The following is a 27092-nucleotide window of genomic DNA, read 5'->3' on the forward strand; positions in this document are numbered from 1 at the left end:
CAATCACATAAAGGCCGAAACGTGAGAGACTCCTCTTAGTCGCTTTTACGACAGGTAGCAATACCTCAGGCCTATTCTTACCCCCAGACCTGCAGGGGGGGACAGGAGTGTGTGTTTGGGTGTCTGTGCGTATGAATGTGTGTACTTTCCCAAAAAAAGGGGCAAGAGCTTGAAAACTAGTGTGAATAGTGTTTACTGTTGTGTGTTTATATGTGAGTTGTTGCCTTATTTCTTCACCTTACTTAACATATCATCATATAATGACATGTTATAATTCGGTGTGACTGGGGGGGAGATTTCTTCAACTTGTCTTGCATCTGAAAGGCAGCATGACATGAGGAGGACTCTGATGCTGTTGCAGTGTGGGTCACAACATGTGCAGCAACAGTCAACGCATTGGGGCAATTACCTCTATGAAGAAAGAGGTCCAGGACAGTTGTTGATCTTTGGTGGCCCAAAAGAGCTTTGCATACACTGGGGCTGAAGAGGCATATGTTCCCAAGGAGGAGACACAGCTCTCAAAGCATTCCTCCTCTTGTATTTAATTAGACAGTGATCCTTAGTGCGTAGTTGCTTGAAAGTGAAGAGGGCAGTCTGTGTAGGATGTCATCTGAGGTATTGCAGGGACCTTTGATGATTCTGAATAGCTGTTGCAACTTGTTTGGTCCATCACAGCACTGGCCAGCAGTGGGTGGCGCCTGCAGAAAGGGGAATAGCATTTCAGTGGTGTGGATGATTGCGTTAGAGAGATCTCCCTCCCACAAGCTCATCTGTGGAATCTTATGGAGAGGGGGAAATGGTGACAGCAGAGTTATATAACTGCCAGGTGGCTCTTCGAAGAGTTCTTGTGCTAACTGGTCCATTGGTCACTGACAATGAAGTGCCAGGATCACTGGGAAATGGTTTCTATCATAAAGCTCACTGTCTAGTGAACATTGTGGCAAGGCCGTGAGAGTGCGGGAAGAGATCGTAGGGTTGACAGCTGAAAAGGTGTCATGGGTGGCACTGAAGTGAATATGAGACACAGATCAAGATCAGAAAGAAGCTGGTCAATCAGCAGGCCCCCAACAGATGAAGTGGTGCTTCCCTATGGGGTGTGTGCTGAAACACCCAATTAGGAGAAAAACGTGAGGGAGTAGTTGCATTATAATCATCATCTCAAGGTAAGGAAATGCCCTCCCTGGAGGCAAATAAATATTACAAATTGTGATCGCAGGGGTTGTTTGCTCTTGCACTGCTACTGTTTCCAACATGGTATGGATGAGAATCCACTCTCTGAGGGCATCTGTGTGAAGCAATGTACAGATTCCTCCACATGCTCTCTCAGGCCTGGTATGATTCAGGCAGAAATCACAGCAACCTCGAAGAGTTGGAGGATGGCCATCAGTAAAGCGTGTTTCTTTGAGAGGAACACAGATTGCAGAACACAAGGAAATTAATTGTTCTAGTTCTGGCAGGTGTCAGTAACATCCATTTTAATGCCATTTGATCACTATGTTGATGGTGGAGATCTGGTACCTCCAAGTTCCCCATGGTAACCTTCTCACAAGATTTCTTGTTCTTTCTCACAGTTGTTAATGGTCAAGATTCTTATGAGGGCTGTGGGTATAGCAATGGAAGAAGAGTGGGCAGCCCTGGGACCCACAGTCTGAGGCTTCTTCAGACACTGGCTAGTGTCGGGCCTCATTTGTGGACTTTAGGTGAGAAGGTTCCCACGTCAAACATGAGAGGGGAGTGCCTATTGCCCCCACAGTCAAGTTTATTTGTGTAACTACCAGATGTTGATGTTGAGGGAGTAAAAACATCAGTACTGCTGATGACCTAGCCACATTAGCGGCAAAAGTCAATATCGGTGACACTGAATACAAATGGTTATATTTTTTACAGGTTTCAAAATATGAGGGACACACTGTGGTTTGTTCCTGGATTTTCTATTCCTTGAGTAGGTTAGTGTGTTCTTGGGATCGGGGTGGGTGGTCGCTCCTGCAACTGTCTCAGACAGGTGGTAACACATGTGATGCATTATTGCAAAGTGGGTGGCCACAGTCTCCATGAACAGGGTCATATGTACACCAGGAAGACATATGCCCAAATCACTTGTGTTTAAAGTAAAACACTGGGGTGGGAAATATGACTTCACTTCACAGTGGCCACATATGATGTTGACCCCCTCTGGAAGCGAACCCCCACTCAAAAGCAAGGATGAATGTGCTAGTGTCTACCTCGTTGTCTGGTGAACCTCAACATACATGACATACAAAGTAGATCCCTCACCTCTCCATGTGTTGATGTAGTTCTTCGTTCATCTGCAACATTTGGTGCTGGTGAAAAATTAATCCTGTATCATGTTCAGTTGCTTTTGGGTGTGAAGGCAACAAACACATCAATTTATTTACAAGATGGTAACAACCAGAACTGCGTAGTATTTTCCGTCTTAACGTAGAACTGCTTCATAACTTGCTAGGGGAACGGAGTTCACCAAATACGTTTTCAATATTCTCCACAAAAATCATGGCTTAGTAAAGAGAATGGATCCTCCATCTGTTTGGACGCAAACTGGGAACTGGGAGGAATAACTGACTGTGAAGTCATTGCCAAGGAGAGAAAGTTGCTATACTCATAATGATTGGCATTGAATTGGAGTCTGGAAGACTGCCAGAAACTCCTGGATACATGCTGATAATTTTGGTCATTTCGTGAAGCTAAATATCTGCCATGATGCTGCCTACTCTGAATGAGGGCAATCTCCATGAGAGCCATCCAAGTTGGAGCAAAGGCAACCAGACATGTGGCTAGTGCCTGGGACCCTGATGCCTCCCAATGGACAGGGACCTAATCCTCAACATGCACAGGAAGGTAACAGCTTGGGCATCAACACTGTGATACCTGCATGGTCAGGTTCAAAATGGTTCAAATGGCTCTGAGCACTATGCGACTTAACTTCTTAGGTCATCAGTCGCCTAGAACTTAGAACTGCTTAAACCTAACTAACCTAAGGACATCACACACATCCATGCCCGAGGCAGGATTCAAACCTGCGACCGGAGCGGTCGCTCGGCTCCAGGCTGTAGCGCCTAGAACTGCACGGCCACTCCGGCCGGCTGCATGGTCAGGGGGCTACCAGCATATGGATACCTGATGAACCCCTACATGGACTGGCCACCTGCTGGGTATTGGGTTATTTTCCCTGCACAATCTGTAAAAATTTTGAATATATGGTAGTATAACCCAGAACTGGAACCGAACATATGTTAACCGAAATAAGGGGAACGAAGTGGGAGAAGCCAAAATCAACGTCCTATGAGTGAACTAGGGCATCAGCGGAGAATCTGTTCTAGGGAATACATGTGAGGAAAAATATAGTCAGACTGTATAATTGCAGCACAGGAAAGGAAGAATTACTGCAATGGCTTGGGGCCCCATGCTTGCCATGTACATACTCAAAAAGCTGAGCCTTGTGTGGGGTACACATCCATTTTTAACACATTGGCTACCATATGCATAATGATGGATATTTCACTACCAGACTAGACCAGGCCATGGCGTCATGTGTGAGCCTCTGCTGTGGCTGCTGGCGCACACAGTCACATCATCTACGTTTATTTTGGTGATAAATGTGTAACATTAAGATGTGCAGTGACAGTGTTTGTTGGAATTTAAATGCAGTTCATGAATAAATGTGTAATACTGGGCACTCAGTGCATAAAATAGTTATACTCTTTCTCTGTCAATTCATGCAATATTTGTATGTTTCTACAGTACTTCAATGAAAACTAGAATAATAACAGCATTATTTACTCTACCTGGAACACATTTTTAATAGCTAAAGCAAACAATGTCACAGAACAAATGTTTATTTCATACTTACGACGCACTGAAGGGACTTGGCGGTTGCACTCCTGGTACTTTGCTGTCATAATAAATTACAACCCACGTTACATATGTAATCAGCAAGCCCGTCAAAAGTGGTATTAGAAACCATTTGAGGTCCACTGCAAGATGCCATACAGCTGACAATAAAGACAACAGCTTAACACTCCATGTATCAAAAGTTTTTCCTGTAAAATGGAGTTAATATAAGTGGTATATCAACATCATCTACAATTGAAAGCAATTACAAACTGCTGAAAAGTAATGCACAGTTGCACAAAATACACATACTTATGAGCAAAAACATTATGACCAACTACTTAATAGTGTGGTTAGCCATGGACCACTTGTGTGTGACAGGGAATCAACAAGTCCTTGGTAGTTTTCCGGAGATATGTGGCACCACTTGGCACAGGTCACACAATTCCAGCAAATTACGGTCTGGAGCTTTGTTGGTGTGGATCTGTAGCCCGATAGCATTTCAGATGTGTTCCATCAGGTGAATTTTGTGGCCATGACGTCAACTTGTGTTCACTATCATTCTCCTCAAACCACTGTAGAATGATTCTGCTGGCCTTGTGACTTGGGTAATTATCATGGTGTATGACGTAACTGCCATTGAGGTAGACATCAAGCATTAAGGGACGCAGGTGATTCACAATAATTTTCACATCATTCACATATTCCAGAGCTGTCATGGTGCCGTTAATTACTACCAAAGGTTCTACGGAAGATGGAAGTCCAGGTGAATGTGTCTCCCGCCCCCACCCCCCAACCACCTCCAGCACAATACTGATCCCAATAGCCTGCAGCCATGGCATGGCATGGTCCTAATTTCAAAATTTCGAACAGCTATTTACCTTGATGTGGCATATCCAGACACATACACTGACCTGTTTAACAAGAAACATGATTCAACTGGCCAGGCAACATGTTGTCATTATCCACAATTCAGTCGTGATTATCCTAAAGCCACTGCAAACTTAACTGACTATGTTGTTGGTGCAACTTGGGAATATTAGATACGGTTCATCTGCTGTGGAACCCTGTTTTCATAAATGTGTACTGAACAGTGTGCTCTGAAACACTTGGCCTGCAACAGCATTGTAGTCTGTTATCAGATTTGCAACTGTAGTCTATTACCAGATTTACAACAAACCACTGCTTATCCCGCTTTCCAGAGCGTGCAAGGCCTCTGACCTCTGTGTTTTGTGATGAAGTGTGCATGTCCGAAACTTTGTTGCCTAAGTAGGCCTCCTTCTACTGCTTACCATACACACTCACAATGGTTGAATGCACACAGCTGCCAGTTTCACCATTTCCTACATGTTTGTTCCCAGATGCCGGGCTGTAAGCATTTGCTTTTTGTCAAAGTCACATATGATGAAGGATTTCCCGATGGGTGGCCTGCATCATTTCTAGAATGATTCCCCATCAGTCTCTGCTTCGCTTCTATGCTTTCCTTACTGTGTCACGTGCCCGCAGTGCCACCTGTTGGCATTCAATCTTGGGTTGAGCACTTGTCATAATGCTTTGCCTCATCAGTATGCATGACAAATATTGGTGATGCAATGGAAAATCCTTTGGATGGAATACAAACAATTAAATAAGTAAAGACAACTGCTTAAAGGAATAAATATACTAAATTTGGCCTTTTAAATATAATTTTCAATACACTTTAGAAATATTTTTCACCAGTAACTTTTTTATATATGTCCACTGATGAGACTTGAAATCTGTAAACATCAAATATAACTAGGTGGCATTTCTTATGATGTGTTGGAGGCTCCTTATAAAAAAATGTATAATGAATGAAGTAGCAAATAACCAGTTTACCCACCATTTGATTAAAGAATATGAAGAACAGGGGTTGTATAAATAGTTCACATCAAAAATTAAAAAGGGAGCAAATATTTATGAGATAATTCACCAAGTCTCACAACATTCAATTTCTGGGAAAAGGAGGGGCCATATTTTCCCAAATGATTTCAGGAATTAGGTCAAGTCTCTGCTCTGTGATGCACAAAAGGTTCAACTGTAACTTAAATTATGGTGGCTGACTTTTGCTTCATGTAACATGTTTGTCAACCCCCTTTCCAAGTAGTTCTGAGTGACAGACAACAAAGGAAAAAAGAATTCACACATACTTTTCTAAAAGTAAATGACTTGGTCATTTGTTTTAAATGTCTTACGGAAATTGGAAATACCTACATTGTGGTAACTGAGCCCAGAACTGAATCTCACTATGCCTGATCTGCCAATTATAACCACCGGCAGAGATATTAGGGTAATGGTTGGTTGGATATTGGAGTTAAAGGCACCAAACTGTGCAGTCCCTTCATCCCCTATGTATTGAAACTGGAATAATCCTCAGAAGGAAGGTACAAAAGGCAAATACTGGAAAGCCCGATTGTAAACAAGATACAATAAGACAGAGATAAAATCAAGGAGAAGCAGGAGGGGAGTGAGAGGGGGCAAGCTGCTAAGCCCAAAATGCAGCTGGAGGTCCCCGAAGTGCGGTATGCGGTGGTAGAAGCACCCTTTCCATCCCAATAGCACCGCCTCACCACCAGTTACCCAAGAAAATGGGCGGCACAGACAAGATGATAAAATTTTGGAAAGATAAAACATGAAAAGTGGCAAACATAAAAGAACAAGGAGAATAAGGCTAGGAACCAGGCCACATCGCCAAACAAGGGCCGCCATGGGACACCTGGGCCAGAGCAGGTGAGAGGTGTAGGGTAATGGTAATGACTGAACTGATATGGGAATTATTCCCCCTCACTCAAAGAATTTCTATGACGGATTTTTTTCTGGGAGTGGGGTGGGGAGGAAGTGGGTTGATTACGTGACAAATAGGGAAGTTAGCACTATTTAAACTGAAGTGCCAATTAATTACTGCGTAGCACAGGAAGAAATATATTCAGTGGAAGACAATTTCACTTGAAAAGACTTTGGATATCCTGAGGAAAAAGCTGGCTTTAGATGCAGATACAGCACAATGGCTCATTTGCACAATGTTAAAATACTATACAGGGGGATGGACAAAATTTATGGAAATACCAAAAAAACATTATGAGGCCAGTATGGTGTAGGAAAACCATCAACATTCAAAACAGCTTCCAAACATCTCCAAATGGATAAATACAGGTCTGTATGGTTTAAGGGAATCTACTATTGTTCAGCCTACAAAATAATGCCAAGATCAGGTAATAACGATGGCAGTAGATAGTGACCATACACACTTTTCTACAAAATGGACCCCAAAGGCCCAATAATATTGAGAAATGGTGACTGTGATGGCATGAGAAAATGTGACAATTCACCCTCTTGCTCACAAAATCAATCCTGGGTGATGTGAGCTGTATGGATAGGGTGGCTGTTGTCTTGGAACACATTATCACTACTGCAGAACAAACAATGTACAATGGGATGGACCTGGTCAGCCAAAATGGTCACATAATCCTTGGCAGCAAAGCGACCTTGCAGGGTACCCAGGGAATACCACCACAATATGGCTGCCCAAATTATCACTAACCACTCCCCCCCCCAGACCACTCCCCTTCCCATGTTTCACTCTTGGGACCTTCTCAGCCAGAATTTGGAAACAGTGTATAACAACATGAATATGATCAAATGACTTTCTTTCATTGCTCCACAGTCCAGGTTTTATGGTTTCCGCACCACGATTTCGTCTTATGAGCATTTGCATCTGTGATGTGTGGTTTTGGAATTCCAGCTATACCTGCAATTCCCTGCTCATGGAGCTCCCTTTTTGTTGTTTTGGTGCTGAGAGTGTTCGTGAGTGTGAAATTCAGTTCTGCAGTGACTTCTGCAGCTGTCATCCTTATTTTTCATAACCATCACAATCACCTGTCACAATCACTTAACAGACACTTGTGTTGTTTTGGTGCTGACATGGTTCTCGAGTGCAACAATCACTTCTACAGTGTCTTTTGCAGCTGTTATTCTTATTTTTTGTTACAATCACAATCATCTTTCACAATCACTCACCACATACTTCTGTCCGCACTGTGACTTAGCAGGTGTGTTTTTCCTACTTTTCCTGAATGGGGTGTAATCTTTGATACAATGTCTCCTGAAACACCTAACACTTTGGCTGTCTTGGTTATGGGAGCACCCACCATATAACCTCAACAATTTGCCCACATCTGGATTCATTTAGCTCTGACATAATGCACTCACAACTACAAAGAACACTGTTCTGACCATGACCGACATTTGCATGATATTAAGGACATCACTCAGGTGCCATTTAGTCAAATACAACAGCGCAACCTGCAGATTTGTTTAGCATCTGCAATTATGTTCAAGCATGCATATGTTTCCATATCTTTCTCCAACCGCTGTAGAATATATAAATTAATGATAGAGCTTCCACAAAAATTCAGAGCGAAGTGAATATTCTGTATCACTAAAAGTATTATTAGCAACCATATACGAAGTTTCCAGATACATCTACATCTACATCTATACTCTGCAGCTCACTATGAACTGCATGGCAGGGGGTATGTCCCATTGTACCAGTTATTATGATTTCTTCCCATTCCATTCACATATGGAGCATGGAAAGAAATTGATTGAATGCCTCTGAGTGTGCAGTAATTATGGTAATCTTATCCTCATGATCCCTACGTATTGCAGTGTATTCCTAGTCATCAATTAAAGCCAGTTCTAGAAACTTTATGACTTTCTTGGGATAGTTTATGTCGATCTTCAAGACTCTTCCAGCTCAGTTTTTCACTCTCTCTGTGACACTCGCCTGCAGATCAAACAAACCTGTGACCATTTGTGCTGCCCTTCTCTGTATATGTTCAATATTGCCTATTACTTATATTTGGTACTGGTCCCATACACTTGAGCAATATTCTAGAACCAGTCACATGAGTAATTTGTAAGCAATCTCCTTTGTAGACTAATTGCACTTCCCCAGTTTTCTACCAGTAAACTGAAGTCTACCATCTGCTTTGCCCATGACTGAGCCTGTGTGATCATTCTACTTCATATCCCTGCGAAGTGTTAGACCCATAAACTGAGAAAAAAAGAATCTGTCAATGGAACACATTTGAACACCATTTGTTTTGCTGATTATTACTGTACTGCTTGTCTCTAGTGCAGAGAAATTTAAAAAAGAAAAGGAAGAATCTGGTAGAGCAAATTTATGAAAATCAGTCATATTTAGAATAAAATAATTTATTACCAACATATTAAAAAGAAAATAGTACAAATTGACAATGAAGTCAAAGATCCAGTTGGGCTTCTGTATGTAATATAATTGGAGATGACAATTCAATGGACAGGAAAAGAAATAAGTAAAAGATTAAAGATAGCTTAGAGTACTTATGTGTAAACAAAATAAGGTTTTCAAAAATAAACTTCTGATGTGTTTTAAAAGGAAATTTCACAATCAATGTATTACCTGGTTTGATTAATGGCCATGAAACATGGCGAATTTCGCATCAAATAATAGAGAGACATAAGTCTGATCTTGAAAGGAGAGAAAGGGAAACAACCAATGAATCAGGGAACAGAATGGAGAGAAGGTGGTGGTGGTGGTTGTTTTATGGTGTTCAATGGCATGGTTATCAGTGTACTTGCTGAATGTGACTGTATGCCTTTTGTGTGACAAGTGAAGTGTTCTGGTGATTATGTCCTGTTTTTCAGAGACTGTCTGTCAATGTCAACACTTGAGAGAGCAATGAAGATAGCTCCTCGGGACCAGACCTGCTGCGGGACTCTGTCCTCCCAATCTACACCAATGCCAACACTGCCTGCCACACTGCTGACTTAGGTTGGAGTATTCCACAACACTGAGAAGCCCACAGCTATGGGACGAATGCCACTTAAGATGATAAATGACAGTTCAGATTATTCCAATATGAAATGTTTTTCACATATCAGTAATTTATTAATACCATCACTGACAGAAGATGAATTATGATGAACAATAAAACAGAGTACAGTAATATGAGAAATGAATAAACTTAAGTCTCTGAAACAGACAAATAAACAAGTTTTCCTCAATACAGTTTTATAAAACTGCATGTCTACAGTTAAAATTATAATAAGCATACATGGGTCATTGCTAACAAAATCTGATAATTATTATTTAATGTCTCTGAGATAGGTATGTTCAACAGTGTGCTCAAATATCCAATAATTAGTAATAAATAAAATTAACAGTAAAAGAGAATATAGTGAAGAGTAAAAGGAAGTAAAACCAAGAAGAGATGAAAGATAAAATAGCACTACAGATTTATGTGAGTGGCTGATCACTTGATAAAAACTGGTAGAACAAATCACTATGTTACACATTATAAATTGGCTCTCTCTACAGAGATGCCCTGGCTCAACACAAAATTTTAATATTTTTACAACATTTGTATTTTCAACATGTGAAATTGATAGCAAATCCTTTTAGTAAATAAAACAAACCTAATTAAAAATGCAGTGTTTAAACAGGGCTAAGCTGCAAGCACTGCATACTGATGACTCTCCTGGTCTAAAAAGATGACTCTACATCATGCGGGCAATCTGGTTATGATGGAGGCAATGTGGTTACGATGACACGCATCACTGTCAAAGGCTAGGCTTTACTGGACACAGTTTATTGTTAATTCATATAGAACAAAGATTATAGTGTTTGGCGCATTCTATTTTTGACAATCTATTTCACTACTCAACAACAGGCAACTCTGTGCGAATGCACTGTATTGAAGTGTTTCATTACATTTATGAACACAGTCAGGCCACTACTTTATATCTTACTTTTATTTTCTTGTGACGGGTTTTATTATATCTGACAACATGGGTCTCGTATCTCCATATAAGTTATTCTAAATGTTTTAAGTGAGCATGTGAGACCTTATTATGCGAGTTTTCATGTGCTTATATGAAGAAAAAGAGAGAGAGAGAGAGAGAGAGAGAGAGAGAGAGAGAGAGAGAGAGAGAGAGAGTGTGAGTGTTATGTTGGCAGTGAAATGTGTTTCATATGTCCTCTTTTTTGGTATACATGATATCTGATGATGGTCTAAGGACTGAAATCAGTTGTAATCAATAAGTAGGCTTATTTATTATCAGCTCTTGGAGTCGAACAATTACTTCTTAAAAATATTTCCAAGCTGTGGGGCACCACCTTCACAAATATATTATTGTTTATTATTTGAAATCACTTTTATTCTTGTACTGCCACCTCCAGCAGTGTGAGATTACTGGGAGTAGGATGGTATTTCTTAAACTCATACTGGTAATTGCCAAGGAGCCTTCAGATCTCCAGAATCTAGACAATATGGTGGCTAACGATCAGTTCAGTAGACTTTCCCACACATCATCTTAAGGTGACAATACAACTGTTGGTAGGATGTGTACCAGCCTTCCCTGGTTTCATGAAGGATATTACTGTTGCTTCCCTTTATGGGTTGGGGTAGTGGTCATTGATCTAATAATTCTGCTGAAAGCAGCAAGGAGGGTTTCTTTTGTTGCAAACTGATTTACTGTACCATGCTCTGCTGAACATCACCAGCCTTAGGTGAGGATAAGAGCCAATGACAGGGCTGGTTCCAATTCCCAGCTTGTGAATAGGCAGTTGTAATCCTATATGTTGTTTGACATATGATCCAGCCTCATTACACAACTGAAATGTGGGACTCCGGCTAGCCATGCAGGTGTTTTGGAAGAAATGTTCTGCCACTGTTTGGGCTATATTTTCTTAAGTGGAAACTAGGATATGGTTATTCAGTAGAGCAGTGAGTCAAGATATTTGTCCTTCCCCAGAAACCCTCCTTATTGGTACCTATATTTTTGTTGAGGAGGTACAATTGTTTTTGTGGCACAGGAAATCATGCAATCAGATCTTTTTCCTGAAACTTCCTGGCAGATTAAAACTGTGTGCCCGACCAAGACTTGAACTCGGGACCTTGCCTTTCGCGGGCAAGTGCTCTACCATCTGAGCTACCGAAGCACGACTCACGCCCGGTCCTCACAGCTCTACTTCTGCCAGTATCTTGTTTCCTACCTTCCAAACTTTACAGAAGCTCTCCTGCGAAGGCAAAGGTTCCGAGTTCGAGTCTTGGTCGGGCACACAGTTTTAATCTGCCAGGAAGTTTCATATCAGCACACACTCCGCAGTAGAGTGAAAATCTCATTCTGGAAACATCCCCCAGGCTGTGGCTAAGCTATGTCTCCGCAATATCCTTTCTTTCAGGAGTGCTAGTTCTGCATGGTTCGCAGGAGAGCTTCTGTAAAGTTTGGAAGGTAGGAGACGAGATACTGGCAGAAGTATAGCTGTGAGGACCGGGCGTGAGTCGTGCTTCGTTAGCTCAGATGGTAGAGCACTTTCCCGCGAAAGGCAAAGGTCCCGAGTTCGAGTCTCGGTCGGGCACACAGTTTTAATCTGCCAGGATGTTTCATATCAGCGCACACTCCGCTGCAGAGTGAAAATCTCATTATAGGTCTTTTTCCTGTCCTTCCAAAACATTACAAGATTTCTTGCAGATCAATTGCTTTTCAGTCTTCACAGTGCTGCGCTCCTATTGCTTAAAGTAAATTGACACCACTGTTCTACCAAGGAACTCTTCTAAAATATGAGGCACGACTTCAGAATGGATGATCATTGTGAATGATCTGTAACATTGACCACATACACCAGCACACTGTCAAAATCTTCTGTCAAAGCTAGCTGGTAGCTCAGAATTCAGACTTGGCAGCTACCATCAATCAGATACTGCTCCCTTTGTTAAGGTCAAGAAAGAAAAATAGTCACTGGAATGTAACATACACCATTTCCATAAGGTAAGGAAAGGAGCACATGTAGTGAGGCCTACTGCAGAGAACATCCCCAATGTGGTGCTGAACTGTACCTTTTAATAAATATGTAGCATACTCAGTTTCATACTATGAGATTCTCTACAACAAGGCTCCACAGGCAAGTAATAGAGAAGCCCCCCAAAGCACATTTCATACATTGGCATATTTAGGACAAAATGGTGGGTAAGAGTTCTAGAATGAGGTCTGTGAGAATCTATTACTAACAAGTTAATGAGAAGAATGAGGTTTTGCACTCTGCAGCGGAGTGTGTGCTGATATGAAACTTCCTGGCAGATTAAAACTGTGTGCCGGACCAAGATTCGAACATGGGACCTTTGCCTTTCGTGGGCAAGTGCTCTACCAATGGAGCTACCCAAGCACAACTCTCACCTCATCCTCAAAGTTTTACTTCTGCCAGTACCTCATCTCCTACCTTCCAAACTTTACAGAAGCTCTCCTGCGAACCTTGCAGAACTAGCACTCCTGAAAGAAAGGATATTGCGGAGACATGGCTTAGCCACAGACTAGAGGACGTTTCCAGAATGAGATTTTTCATTCTGCAGCAGAGTATGCACTGATATGAAACTTCCTGGCAGATTAAAACTGTGTGCCGGACAGAAATTCAAACAGCCTAGGCGAAGGTCCCATGTCCGAGTCTCGGTCCGGCACACAGTTGTAATCGCCCAGGAAGAGTACGCGAAAGAACTTGCCCCCCTTCTAACAGCCGTGTACCGCAAGTCTCTAGAGGAACGGAAGGTTCCAAATGATTGGAAAAGAGCACAGGTAGTCCCAGTCTTCAAGAAGGGTCGTCGAGCAGATGCGCAAAACTATAGACCTATATCTCTGACGTCGATCTGTTGTAGAATTTTAGAACATGTTTTTGCTCGAGTATCATGTCGTTTTTGGAAACCCAGAATCTACTATGTAGGAACAAACATGGATTCCGGAAACAGCGATCGTGAGAGTCCCAACTCGCTTTATTTGTTCATGAGACCCAGAAAATATTAGATACAGGCTCCCAGGTAGATGCTATTTTTCTTGACTTCCAGAAGGCGTTCGGTACAGTTCCGCACTGTCGCCTGATAAACAAAGTAAGAGCCTACGGAATATCAGACCAGCTGTGTGGCTGGATTGAAGAGTTTTTAGCAAACAGAACACAGCATGTTGTTATCAATGGAGAGACGTCTACAGACGTTAAAGTAACCTCTGGCGTGCCACAGGGGAGTGTTATGGGACCATTGCTTTTCACAATGTATATATATATATAAATGACCTAGTAGATAGTGTCGGAAGTTCCATGCGGATTTTCGCGGATGATGCTGTAGTATACAGAGAAGTTGCAGCATTAGAAAATTGTAGCGAAATGCAGGAAGATCTGCAGCGGATAGGCACTTGGTGCAGGGAGTGGCAACTGACCCTTAACATAGACAAATGTAATGTATTGCGAATACATAGAAAGAAGGATCCTTTATTGTATGATTATATGATAGCGGAACAAACACTGGTAGCAGTTACTTCTGTAAAATATCTGGGAGTATGTGTGCGGAACGATTTGAAGTGGAATGATCATATAAAATTAATTGTTGGTAAGGCGTGTACCAGGTTGAAATTCATTGGGAGAGTCCTTAGAAAATGTAGTCCATCAACAAATGAGGTGGCTTACAAAACACTCGTTTGACCTATACTTGAGTATTGCTCATCAGTGTGGGATCCGTACCAGATCGGGTTGACGGAGGAGATAGAGAAGATCCAAAGAAGAGCGGCGCGTTTCGTCACAGGATTATTTGGTAACCGTGATAGCGTTACGGAGATGTTTAACAAACTCAAGTGGCAGACTCTGCAAGAGAGGCGCTCTGCATCACGGTGTAGCTTGCTCGCCAGGTTTCGAGAGGGTGCGTTTCTGGATGAGGTATCGAATATATTGCTTCCCCCTACTTATACCTCCCGAGGAGATCACGAATGTAAAATTAGAGAGATTAGAGCGCACACGGAGGCTTTCAGACAGTCGTTCTTCCCGTGAACCATACGCGACTGGAACAGGAAAGGGAGGTAATGACAGTGGCATGTAAAGTGCCCTCCGCCACACATCGTTGGGTGGCTTGCGGAGTATAAATGTAGATGTAGATGAAGTTTCATATCAGCGCATACTCTGCTGCAGAGTGAAAAATCTCATTCTGGAAACATCCCCTAGGCTGTGGCTAAGCCATGTCTCTGCATTATCATTTCTTTCAGGAGTGCTAGTTCTGCAAGGTTCACAGGAGAGCTTCTGTAAAGTTTGGAAAGTAGGAGACGAAGTACTGGCAGAAGTAAAGCTGTGAGGACGGGGTGTGAGTCGTGCTTGGGTAGCTCGGCTGGTAGAGCACTTACCCGCGATAGCCAAAGGTCTCGTGTTCAAGTCTCGGTCCGGCACAGAGTTTTAATCTGCCAGGAAGTTTCAAGTTAATGAGAAGTTAGATAAGTTTTGCACACTGAAACAACATGGGATATGAACAGATATAATCGTGCCTTGTATCAAGTACTATAGCTCTGATGGGTGGGAACCTGTAAGACTATTACACCTGTCACCCTTTCACCACTGAGGGTGTCATTATTACAATGCTTGTGTGTAGTCCTACACCATTGGCTGCACACCAACCAGCACTGCACCACAAAATGGCATCAAAAAGGTGCTGACTCACATGCCAATGGAAAGAGCAGGCAGTGCCACACCTAGCTAGGAAGACAAGAGTTCAGCATCCCCTGTCAACGCTGACTTAACCATCCACCCATCGGTGGTCAGCCCCAGTTTGGTCACAAACTTCCAAGACATCAGTACTGAGTAATAAAAAGACAATACTTAGCCTGTGTTCTGCGAGTAGTTATAGAGTGTAAAAGTAATTGCATGGAGGCACAGAAAGCACACCAAGCCACCTCATAATGAGAAGTTAACTAATGTACGCGTTTCTTTTTCGAAATAAAGTGCTCCACTAATCTGCAAGTGTTATGTACAGGTCATTTTGGATTCCTGCCACTGGCCATCACAGGAAGAGGAGGAGGAGATTAGTGTTTAACGTCCCGTCGACAACGAGGTCATTAGCGATGGAGCGCAAGCTCGGATTACGGAAGGATGGGGAAGGAAATCGGCCGTGCCCTTTCAAAGGAACCATCCAGGCATTTGCCTGAAGCGGTTTCGGGAAATCAAGGAAAACCTAAATCAGGATGGCCGGAGATGGGAGTGAACCGTCGTCCTCCCGAATGCGAGTCCAGTGTGCTAACCACTGCGCCACCTCGCTCGGTCACTGGCCATCACAACTTCTCTCCTTTCTTGTCTGTGCCAGTGCTGACTTCAACAGCACCAGACACAAAATCTGGCACCGCTGATTGCAGGTTCGCTCTTCATTGCTCCTTCATAGTGTGTCACTAATATTTTTCTCTTTTCTTCCAGAGGAGCATTGCTACAAACTGTGTTCTTTCTTGCAGACAAGCAGCAACGCTTTCACTATTTGTGCATTCATATTGCTTATAATTAATCTGTTGCCGGCCTCCTCTCATTAAAATGGCCTCTAACCTGCCTCCTAAGTCACCTGAGCCTACACCTCAGGTTGCTGCCGACTTTAACCTAATTCAGTTTATTCAGTTTCAGAACCATCAAATGTAGCAGGTGATGATGGCAGTCCTGCAGCTTATTAATGCAAAAGCCGCTGTTGCGTCAACTCCACCACAGCCAGCCACATCCACAGCACCACCCCCATGCATTCAACCTTTCCGAGCTTTCAATGAACAACAAGGGGAATGGAACAAGTGGTATGCTCAGTCAGTCACTCATTGTGCTATACTTCAAGGCACTGTGAAACTTTCTTATTTCTTGTAATCCAACAGAGTCGCTAAGCTATTCCCAATTAGTAGGACAGATTTGCTAGTTTTTGAAGACTTAGTTTCGGCCCTCACTAAGTATTATGAGGATCAGGTACAAGTTGCTGCAGCTCGTTACAAGTTCTTTTGATTACGGAAAAAACCAGAACAGACATTATGTCAGTGGGTCACTGAACTTCAGGGTTTGACACAACAGTGTCATTTTCAATGAAGCTGCAGACAGTACTTTAATGATGCAATGATTCGTGATGCAATTACATACAATACGCCAGACAGTAGTATTCGAGAACAAATTTTCAAACTTTCTGATCCTAATTTGAAATAAGTGTTACAAATCACTGAACATCAGGACTCGTGTGTGAGTGATGTGGAAAACTTTGACGTAGCTCCCACTTGCAGAGTAACACAAAGTGACAAACAGGTACGGCCTTGTGACCAACTACCACATGCAAACCTGGTAACAGTAACAGTAACAGTGTTACTTAATTGACTGAGGAGTTTCCTGATTTATTTCCTGAAGAACTTGGCAGCACAAATAATTTTGTGCTGCACATTACTATGAAGGACAATCTGCAACCTAAGTTCTTTTGGGCGTGTCCTCTCTCTCATGCAGTTAGAGATAAAGTTGCAATTGTGAACTTAAAGAATGGCAAGACAATGGTGTTATTGCTCCTGTCCAGGCTAATCAATCTTACCAAAGCCTTCTGGATGACGTTGTCTTTGTGTTGATTTTAAATCCACTGAGAATCCACAAACAATAGTTCATATTTACCTGTTGCCTTGCCGTAAGGAATTCGTAGACACGCTTGGTGTGGGCCACTATTTTTCAAAAACTGACCTAAGCGATGTATATTTGCAAATTCCACTAGATGTGGAGTTTCAGAAAGTGTTTGTGGTCAGCACACATTTAGGGTTGTTCAAATTTTTGCACTTGCCCTTAGGCAGTGCTTCCACACCTGTCATATTACAACGCTACTTAGAACAGCTTACTGCAGAAGTTTCCAGCTGTTCGAATTCCTGGACAATATTGTGGTGTCAGGACGTACACCAAAGGAACATATCAGTAACCTTTGTACACCTTTTCAAGTACTTTTAGCTGCAGGTTTCAGGTATTGTCTGGACAAATTTGCTTTTTTTCAGACTGAAATTCAGCCATGTTATTAATAGTCAAGGTGTTCACCACCTTAAATCACATTTGCTGGTCATCCAGGACCTTCCTGCCCCATGGAACATGACAGAATTGCAGCCAGTTCTTGGAAAGTTGACATATCATATCCGCTTTATACCCAATGCAGCCCAGATAGTGGCTCTGTTGCAATGTTTGTGCCAGAAGCATGTGCCTTTTGTTTGGACCAAAGACTGTCAGGATGCATTCCAGAAACTTAAAAATGCCTTGTTGAGTGACAAATGCCTTGTTCATTTTGATCCCGCTAAGCCTGTGGTTTTGGCAGTGAACACTCCTTTGTGTGGGATTGGAGCTGTGCTACTATACTCAAATCGAGAAGGAAGTGCTTGCCCTTATCCATGGCATGACAAAGTTTCACCATTATCTGTTTGGTTGGAAGTTTTACCTAGCGTAAGACCATAAGCCACTTCAGTCTTTGTTTCATCCATCCAAACCTGTTCCACCACACATGACTCAGAAGCTATAATGTTGGGCTTTGTCACTGTCACAGTATCAGCACGAAATCTTGTACTGGGCCACGCTGAAGATTGCAAATGTTGATGTGTTTTCTCTCCTTCCTGTTGGTCCTGATTCTGAAGAGCAGGCACTGCCATACCTACAAGGAGAGAGAGTTCAGCATCCTCTGTAAATGTTGACTTCACAAGCTGCCCATTGCAGGTAAGCCCCAGTTCGGTTGCAGAGTTCGAGAGCATCACTACTGAGTAACAGAAAGATGATGCTTAGCCTGCATTTGTGAGTAGTAATAGAGTGTAAAAGTAATTGCATGTAGCAGACACAAGGGAGCATATCAAGCCACCCCATAACAAAAAGTTAACTTACTTTTCTTTCCTTTTTAGAAATAAAGTGTTCTATTAATCTGCAAGTGTTATGTACAGATCATTTTTGATTCCCACCACTGGCCATCGCAACTTCTCTGCTTCCTTGTTTGCGTTGGTGCTGACTCCCACAGCATCCGACACAACAGCTTGAATGCCTCAGCAAATGCAGTCAGAGGACTTCATATATATAGACATATTGTAGACATATATAGACAGGTTCTGCCTGCACTAGGAATTTTAACTCCTCTAAGTCAGTCCTACACTCTTGCAAATTTCACTGAAAGTTGGCACCCATACCCCAGAGAAATTTCTCCTTTCCCTTCCATCCTTGTTATGATGGGGATGTTGAGACAAGTCTCTACGTCCATACTCCATCATACATACTGTTGGAGTTTTGTGATCAGATGACTTCTGCAGTTTTCGTAGACCTTGATCTAACGTTGGGAGTGATCTTAGTTAGTAGATGGAGGATCATATTGTGCCTCAAACAGTTAAGGATCTATACAGCTCATATCTCACTTGCCTGGCTACGACTTAAACAACTGAGGTGAAGCAGATTCCTGAGATTAGCTACCTAAGCAGCCATCCATTCAATCAGCACATAGCACACCTACATATAGAGGGTGTTTTGAAAGAAATTTCTAACTTTCTCACAGTCTAGATGGTTAAGGCAAAACCCCTTTCTCTGTGACATATGAAGTTTATTCATTGCCATTAAATGAAACAACAAGTTTACTGTTACCAGTCACTGGTAACAGTAAACTTGTTGTTTCATTTAATGTCAATAACAGTCACGTTAAAGCTTAACCTAAAATGTTCACATTTAAAATTTATTCATTGCGTTCAACAGCGGTCATTGAAAAATTCCTGGAGGTTATGGTAAAGAGGACTGGTGGCACAGGCCAGTTCCCTGCTCAAGAATCCTGGGATCACCAGGACAAGCAGAGCTTGGACCGGCAGCACAAAGAGAGAAATACTACTGCAAAGGCTTGTGGTCCTTTGCAAATATCACAGTCACACTAGAGTCATGAACCCCCTACAAGTATATAATTTTGACTGTAATGAAAATGAAATGTAGTTGGGTGGGATATGTAGCCAGACAATTGGTTGACTGATGGCCCAACGAAGTTCTCAGTTATGAAGTCTTTTGCGATGGGTGTTTAGGATACAACCTTCTCGGTTGACTTGTCATGTCAAATTTGGATTCTTGTAAATCTGAAGTGGAAAAATAAATGACAGCTTTTTTATACAAAGTAATTCTTGTCTGGATTCTAAGATATAACTAAAGGGCCTAATGTAAGATGGGTAAATGACACAAGAAAATTTGTAGAACAGCATGGATATGTAGTATACAGCTAAAAAGCACAACACACAGCCATGTCTGGTGGCAGCTTTATTCAGCAGTGAATGTCAAGTGGCTTACAGTCAATTTTTGTACGTATTTATATCATTATCAAGATCAAAGCAATAAAAATATGATAACTATTCTATAGTACATAGTGTTCCAATGAAACGCTAAATGGTGAATGCTGAAGGTCCTACGAGGTGCATTCAAGTTCTAAGGCCTCCGATTTTTTTTCTCGGGACTGGAAAGAGATAGAAACATGCGCATTGTTTTAAAATGAGGCCGCGTTCATTGTCAATACGTCCCAGAGATGGCAGCACCCTACGGCAGATGGAATTTTACCGCCAGCAGCAAGAATGAGAACTGTTTTAAATACTTAAAATGGCGACGTTTTCCTTACTTGAACAGCGTGCAATCATTCGTTTTCTGAAATTGCGTGATGTGAAACCAATTGAAATTCATTGACAGTTGAAGGAGACATGTGGTGATGGAGTTCTGGATGTGTCGAAAGTGCGTTTGTGGGTGCGACAGTTTAATGAAGGCAGAACATCGTGTGACAACAAACCGAAACAACCTCGGGCTCGCACAAGCTGCTCTGACGACATGATCGAGAAAGTGGAGAGAATTGTTTTGGGGGATCGCCGAATGACTGTTGAACAGATCGCCTCCAGAGTTGGCATTTCTGTGGGTTCTGTGCACACAATCCTGCATGACGACCTGAATATGCGAAAAGTGTCATCCAGGTGGCTGCCACGAATGCTGACGGACGACCACATGGCTGCCCGTGTGGCATGTTGCCAAGCAACGTTGACGCGCAACGACAGCATGAATGGGACTTTCTTTTCGTCGGTTGTGACAATGGATGAGACGTGGATGCCATTTTTCAATCCAGAAACAAAGCGCCAGTCAGCTCAATGGAAGCACACAGATTCACCGCCACCAAAAAAATTTCGGGTAACCGCCAGTGCTAAAAAAATAATGGTGTTCATGTTCTGGGACAGCGAGGGCGTAATCCTTACCCGTTGCGTTCCAAAGGGCAGTACGGTAACAGGTGCATCCTACGAAAATGTTTTGAAGAACAAATTCCTTCCTGTACTGCAACAAAAACGTCCGGGAAGGGCTGCGCGTGTGCTGTTTCACCAAGACAACGCACCTGCACATCGAGCTAACATTACGCAACAGTTTCTTCGTGAACAACTTTGAAGTGATTCCTCATGCTCCCTAGTCACCTGACCTGGCTCCTAGTGACTTTTGGCTTTTTCCAACAATGAAAGACACTCTCCGTGGCCGCACATTCACCAGCCGTGCTGCTATTGCCTCAGCGATTTTCCAGTGGTCAAAACAGACTCCTAAAGAAGCCTTCGCCGCTGCCATGGAATCATGGTGTCAGCGTTGTGAAAAATGTGTACTTCTGCAGGGCGATTACGTCGAGAAGTAACACCAGTTTCATCGATTTCAGGTGAGTAGTTAATTAGAAGAAAAATCGGAGGCCTTAGAACTTGAATGCACCTCGTATTACGGTGACAGTGATTGGGCACTGGTAACACCAACAATCTCTAGTTTATACAGAATCTTATTAACAGTGGTTGTTCTTTACATGTGTTATTTGTGACTGGTAATGGGGAGTGGGGTGAGGGGAGGTCGTACTGCACAATGTATCCTCCATGATACACGACAATATGGCTTGTGAAGTATATATGTAGATGAACCTTGATTCGACAACCAATACTGATCGAACTTCCTCATATTTGGCCCCATTCAAGAAGATAAATTTACTTTCAGGGATGCTATAATACAATAAACACTGCCCCTTTGATCTCACCACTCTCTGAGACCAGAACATTACAAAAACTGATTTTGTGGAGGTAGAGAATGGCAGAAATTCTATGAAGACAAATATCTGAATAATGATATTGAATGAGCACTGTTCTTTAGCTGTTTTGAGGAGTATCTCTGTTAGCTTACATAGTTCATCCTGTTGTAATGCTAATAATTGTTGTTGTGGTCTTCAGTCCAAAGATAGATTTCACATAGCTTTCCACTTTAGTCTACCCAGTGCAGGCCTCTCCATATCTGCCAAACTACTGCAAACTACATCCATTTGAACCTGTTTCCTGTACTCAAGCCTTGGTCTCCATCTAAAACTTTTACTCTCTTCACTTCTCTCCATTACCAAATTCCTAGTTGGTGTGATGAATGGCTGCTAGCTCAAAATGTAGAAAAATGTAAGTTAATATGGATTAGCAGGAAAAACAAACCAACATCAGTAGTGTACTGCTTGACACAGTTACATTGTTTAAATATCTGTGCATAACATTGCAAAGAGATACGAAATGGAGCAAGCATCTGAGGATTCTAATAGGGAAGGCAAATGGTTGACTTTGGTTTACTGGGAGATTTCTGTAAAGCAAACTGCATAGGACACTAGTGTGGCCTATTCTTGAGTACTGCCCGAATGTTTGGGATCCACACCAAGTCGAATTAAAGGCTGCTAGATTTGTTACTGGTGGCTTTGAACAACACGCAATTATGGGCACACTTCAAGAACTCAAATGGGAATCCCTGGAGGGAAGGCAAAGTTCTTTTCGAGCAACACCAGTGAGAAGATTTAGAGAACTGGAATTTAAGGCTGACTGCAGAAAGATTCTACTACACATAAGGACCACCAAGATAAGATATAAGAAACTATGGCTCACATTGCACTGTTCTGGTCTTCCGTCCAAAGACTGGACTGATGCAGCCCTTCACGTTATACTATCCTGTGCGAGCCTCTTCACCCCTGAATACCTACTGCAACCTACATCTTTTTGAAACTACTTACTGTATTCATCTCTTGGACTTCCTCTATGATTTTAAACCCCACACCTCCCTCCAATACTATGTTGGTGATCCCTGGTGTCGCAGAACTTATCCTATTAACCAATCCCTTCTTTTGGTAAGTTGTCTCCCCAATTCTATTCAGTACCGCCTCAATAGTTAGGTGATAAACCCAACTAACCTTCGGCATTCTTCCGTAGCACCACATTTCAGAATCTTCTATTCTCTTTTTGTCTAAACTGTTTATCATCCATGTGTCACTTCCATATTGTGGCTACACTCCACACAAACAACTTCAGAAAAGACTTCCTAACACTTAAATTATATTCAAAGTTAACAAATTTCTCTTCTTCAGAAATGCTTTTCTTGCCATTGTCAACCTACATTTTATATCCTCTCTACTTCCTTAGTAATTTTGCTGCACAAATCTGTTTCCCTTAGCGTCACCTGATTTAATTCAATGACATTCCACTAGCCTTGTTTTACTTTTGTTGATGTTTTTCTTATACATTCCTTTCAAGACACTGTCCATTCCATTCAACGGCTCCACCAAGTCCTCTGCTGTCTCTGACAGAATTACAATGTCATTGGCAAACCTCAAAGCTTTTGTCTCTTCTCGCTGGACTTTAATTTCTACTCAAAACTTTTCTTTTGTTTTACTTACTGCTTGTTCAATATACAGACTGAATAATTTCAGGGATGGGCTACAACCCTGTCTCACTCCCTCCTCAACCACTGCTTCCCTTCCATGCCCCTCGACTCTTATTACTGCCATCTGGTTTCTGTAAAAACTGTAAATAGCCCTTCGGTCCCTGTATTTTACTCCTGCCACCTTTAGAAATTGAAACAGAGTATTCCAGTCAACACTGTGAAAAGCTTTCTCTAAGTCTACAAATGTTATAAATGTAGGTTTGCCTTTCCTTAACCTATCTTCCACGAAAAGTTGTAGAGTCAATATTGTCTCGCGTGTTTCTACATTTCTCTGGAATCCAAACTGATTCTCCCCAAGAGCAGCTTCTACCAGTTTTTCCAGTCTTCTGTAAAGAATTCATGTTAGTATTTTGGAACCGTGTCTTATTAAACTGATAGTTCAGTATTTTCACACATTACCATCAGCTTTCTTTGGAATTGGAATTATTATATTCTTCCTGAAGTCTGAGGTTATTTCACCTGTTTCATACATCTTGCACACCAGATGGGAGAGTTTTGTCATGGCTGGCTCTTCCCAGGCTAACAGCAGTTCTGATGGAATATCATCATCTCCCGGGGCCTTGTTTCAACTTAGGTCTTTCAGAGCTCTGTCAAATTCATCTTGCACTATCATGCCTCCCATCACACTTTCATCTATGTCCTCTTCCATTTCCATAATATTGCCTTCAAGTTCGTCTCCCTTGTGCAGACACTCTATACACTCCTTCCATCTTTCAGCTTTACCTTCTTTGCTTAGGACTGGTTCTCTTTTCTCTAAAGGTCTCTCTAATTTTCTCTAGTGATATGTGCTTCTAAATCCTTACATTTGTCCTCTAGCCAGTCCTGCTTAATCACTTTGCACTTCCCGTCAATCTAATTTTTTAGACGTTTGTATTTCCTTTTGCCTGCTTCACATAAAGCACTTTTCTATTTTCTACTTTCATCAGTTAAAGTCAATATTCCTTTTGTTACCCAAGGATTTCATCTTTTTACCTACTTGATCCTCTACTGACCTCACTATTTCATCTACTCAACCTCTCAACAACCTCTAGTTCTTTTAACTTATCCAGGTCTCATCTCCCTATTTCTTATCCTTTTCCAGTTACTTCAGTTTTAATCTAAAGTTCAGAACCAATAAATTGGGGTCAGAGCCGACATCTGCCCCTGTAAATGTCTTACAATTCAAAATCTGGTTCTTAAATCTCTGTCTAACCATTACATATTCAGCCTGAAACCTTCCCGTATCTCCTGGTCTCTTCCATGCATACAACCTTCTTTTACGATTCTTAAACCAAGTGTGCTTGGAAAAAATTATGGCTGTAGTTTCCCCTTGCTTACAGCCATTTGCAGCACCAGCACAGCAAGGCCATTCTGATTGATGTTACAAGGCCAGATCAGTCAATTATCCAGACTGTTGCTCCTGCAACTGCTAAAAAGGCTGCTGCCTCTCTTCAGGAACCACATGTCTGTCTGGCCTCTCAACAGATACCCTTGTATTGTGACTGCATCTATGATACGGCTATCTGTATCACTGAGGCATGCAACCCAACCCACTGACAACGAGGTCCATGGTTCATGGGGTAGGGGGCTAGGGATCATTCGAAGGCATAGACACTCATTTATGAGTGGAACAGGAAAGGAAATGGCTATTAGTGGTATGGAGTACTATCCTCCAAGGGCTGTATGGTGGACTGCAGAGTATCTTTGTAGCTGTATATGCAGACAATTCATTCATGCCTCAGGGTGTGTCCTATTAAATGTTCCTTTCTTTCAGTCAAGATGTGGAACAAATTTCTTTTTCTTCATTACTTATTTGATTTAGCCACCAAATCCTCAGCATTCTCCTGCAGTGCCACATTTCAACAGCTTCTATTCTCTTCTAATCTGAATTATTTATCATCCACACTTAATTTCCATACAAGGCTAGTGTGGTTTAACAAACTTCTCTTTTTCAGAAATGCAGAATGCTATCGTCAATCTGTAACCTGTGTTAGTTTGTTGCCCAAAAAACAAAGTTTCAGTGTCTCATTTCCTAATATAATGCTATCAGCATAGCCAGATTTAAGCACATTCCATTACTCTTGTGTTACTTTTGTTGATGTTCATCTTATAACTCATTTTCAATAAATTATCCACTTTCTTCAATTGATCTTTGATACACTCAAATGGAAGGGTACTAGTACAATAAAAACCAGATCACATTATACATTCTTGGCAAAAAGGAGTATTTAGGCATATTTTGATGTTAGGAATATTTATGTTGGATTAAGCACTACTACTGAAATATTTGCTGTCACTTCTCACCATGGATGATAGAGGAAACTATTGTATGATTCTTCTCCACTGAGGAAGGAGGTGGTTATATAGCAGGAGGATGCAACCAAGAGAATATGTGGTGTGTACAAACCTTCTGTAGATAGCTTTATAGAAAGTTTTACATACTGAGAAAAATCTCTCACTTCATTTGTTCCCTTATGTAAGTCACTGTCAACCCCCAACAAAAAAAATAGATACTAAAATCCTGCGAACTCCCTAAGCAATTACATTGGATTCCCCTTGAAACAATATTAAAAATGAGCAGCGATGAGATTTTTGAAGTAAATAAAAGTGTATGTTGAATGAATAGGCTAACAGGATACTGAGTTTGTGCATATAAAGGGTGTTACAAAAAGGTACAGCCAAACTTTCAGGAAACATTCCTCACACACAAATAAAGAAAAGATGTTATGTGGACATGTGTCCGGAAATGCTTAATTTCCATGTTACAGCTCATTTTAGTTTCGTCAGTATGTACTGTACTTCCTCGATTCACCGCCAGTTGGCCCAATTGAGGGAAGGTAATGTTGCCTTCGGTGCGTGTGTTGACATGCGACTCATTGCTCTACAGTACTAGCATCAAGCACATCAGTACGTAGCATCAACAGGTTAGTGTTCATCACGAACGTGGTTTTGCACTCAGTGCAATGTTTACAAATGCGGAGTTGGCAGATCCCATTTGATGTATGGATTAGCACGGGGCAATAGCCGTGGCGCGGTACGTTTGTATCGAGACAGATTTCCAGAATGAAGGTGTCCCGACAGGAAGACGTTCGAAGCAATTGATCGGCGTCTTAGGGAGCACGGAACATTCCAGCCTATGACTCGCGACTGGGGAAGACCTAGAACGACGAGGACACCTGCAATGGACGAGGCAATTCTTCGTGCAGTTGACGATAACCCTAATGTCAGCGTCAGAGAAGTTGGTTGACCAAGTCACTGTATGGAGAGTGCTACGGGAGAACCAGTTGTTTCCATACCATGTACAGAGTGTGCAGGCACTATCAGCAGCTGATTGGCCTCCACAGGTACACTTCTGCGAATGGTTCATCCAACAGTGTGTCAATCCTCATTTCAGTGCAAATGTTCATTCCAACGTGATCAAATTGTAAATTTTCACAATCAACATGTGTGGGCTGACAAGAATCCACACGCAATTGTGCAATCACGTCATCAACACGGATTTTCTGTGAACATTTGGGCAGGCATTGTTGGTGATGTCTTGATTGGGCCCCATGTTCTGCCACCTACGCTCAATGGAGGACGTTATCATGATTTCATACGGGATACTCTACCTGTGATGCTAGAACATGTGCCCTTACAAGTACGACACAACATGTGGTTCATGCATGGCGGAGCTCCTGCACATTTC

The 27092-nt window shown here is 42.0% G+C and overlaps 1 protein-coding gene across 1 annotated transcript in view; it reads right to left on the bottom strand.

Annotated features, from left to right (window-relative positions):
* The window catches only part of LOC126473154 (uncharacterized), a 52243-nt gene that overhangs the window by 17697 nt on the left and 7454 nt on the right, over window positions 1–27092 (bottom strand). Inside the window, exon 2 of the mRNA XM_050100015.1 lies at window positions 3869–4058. Coding sequence (XP_049955972.1) covers window positions 3869–4058 — 190 coding nt within the window. The remainder of the gene's footprint in view (window positions 1–3868; window positions 4059–27092) is intronic.

The sequence above is a fragment of the Schistocerca serialis genome, chromosome 4 (assembly GCF_023864345.2).
Source record: "Schistocerca serialis cubense isolate TAMUIC-IGC-003099 chromosome 4, iqSchSeri2.2, whole genome shotgun sequence".
NCBI lineage: Eukaryota > Metazoa > Arthropoda > Insecta > Orthoptera > Acrididae > Schistocerca > Schistocerca serialis.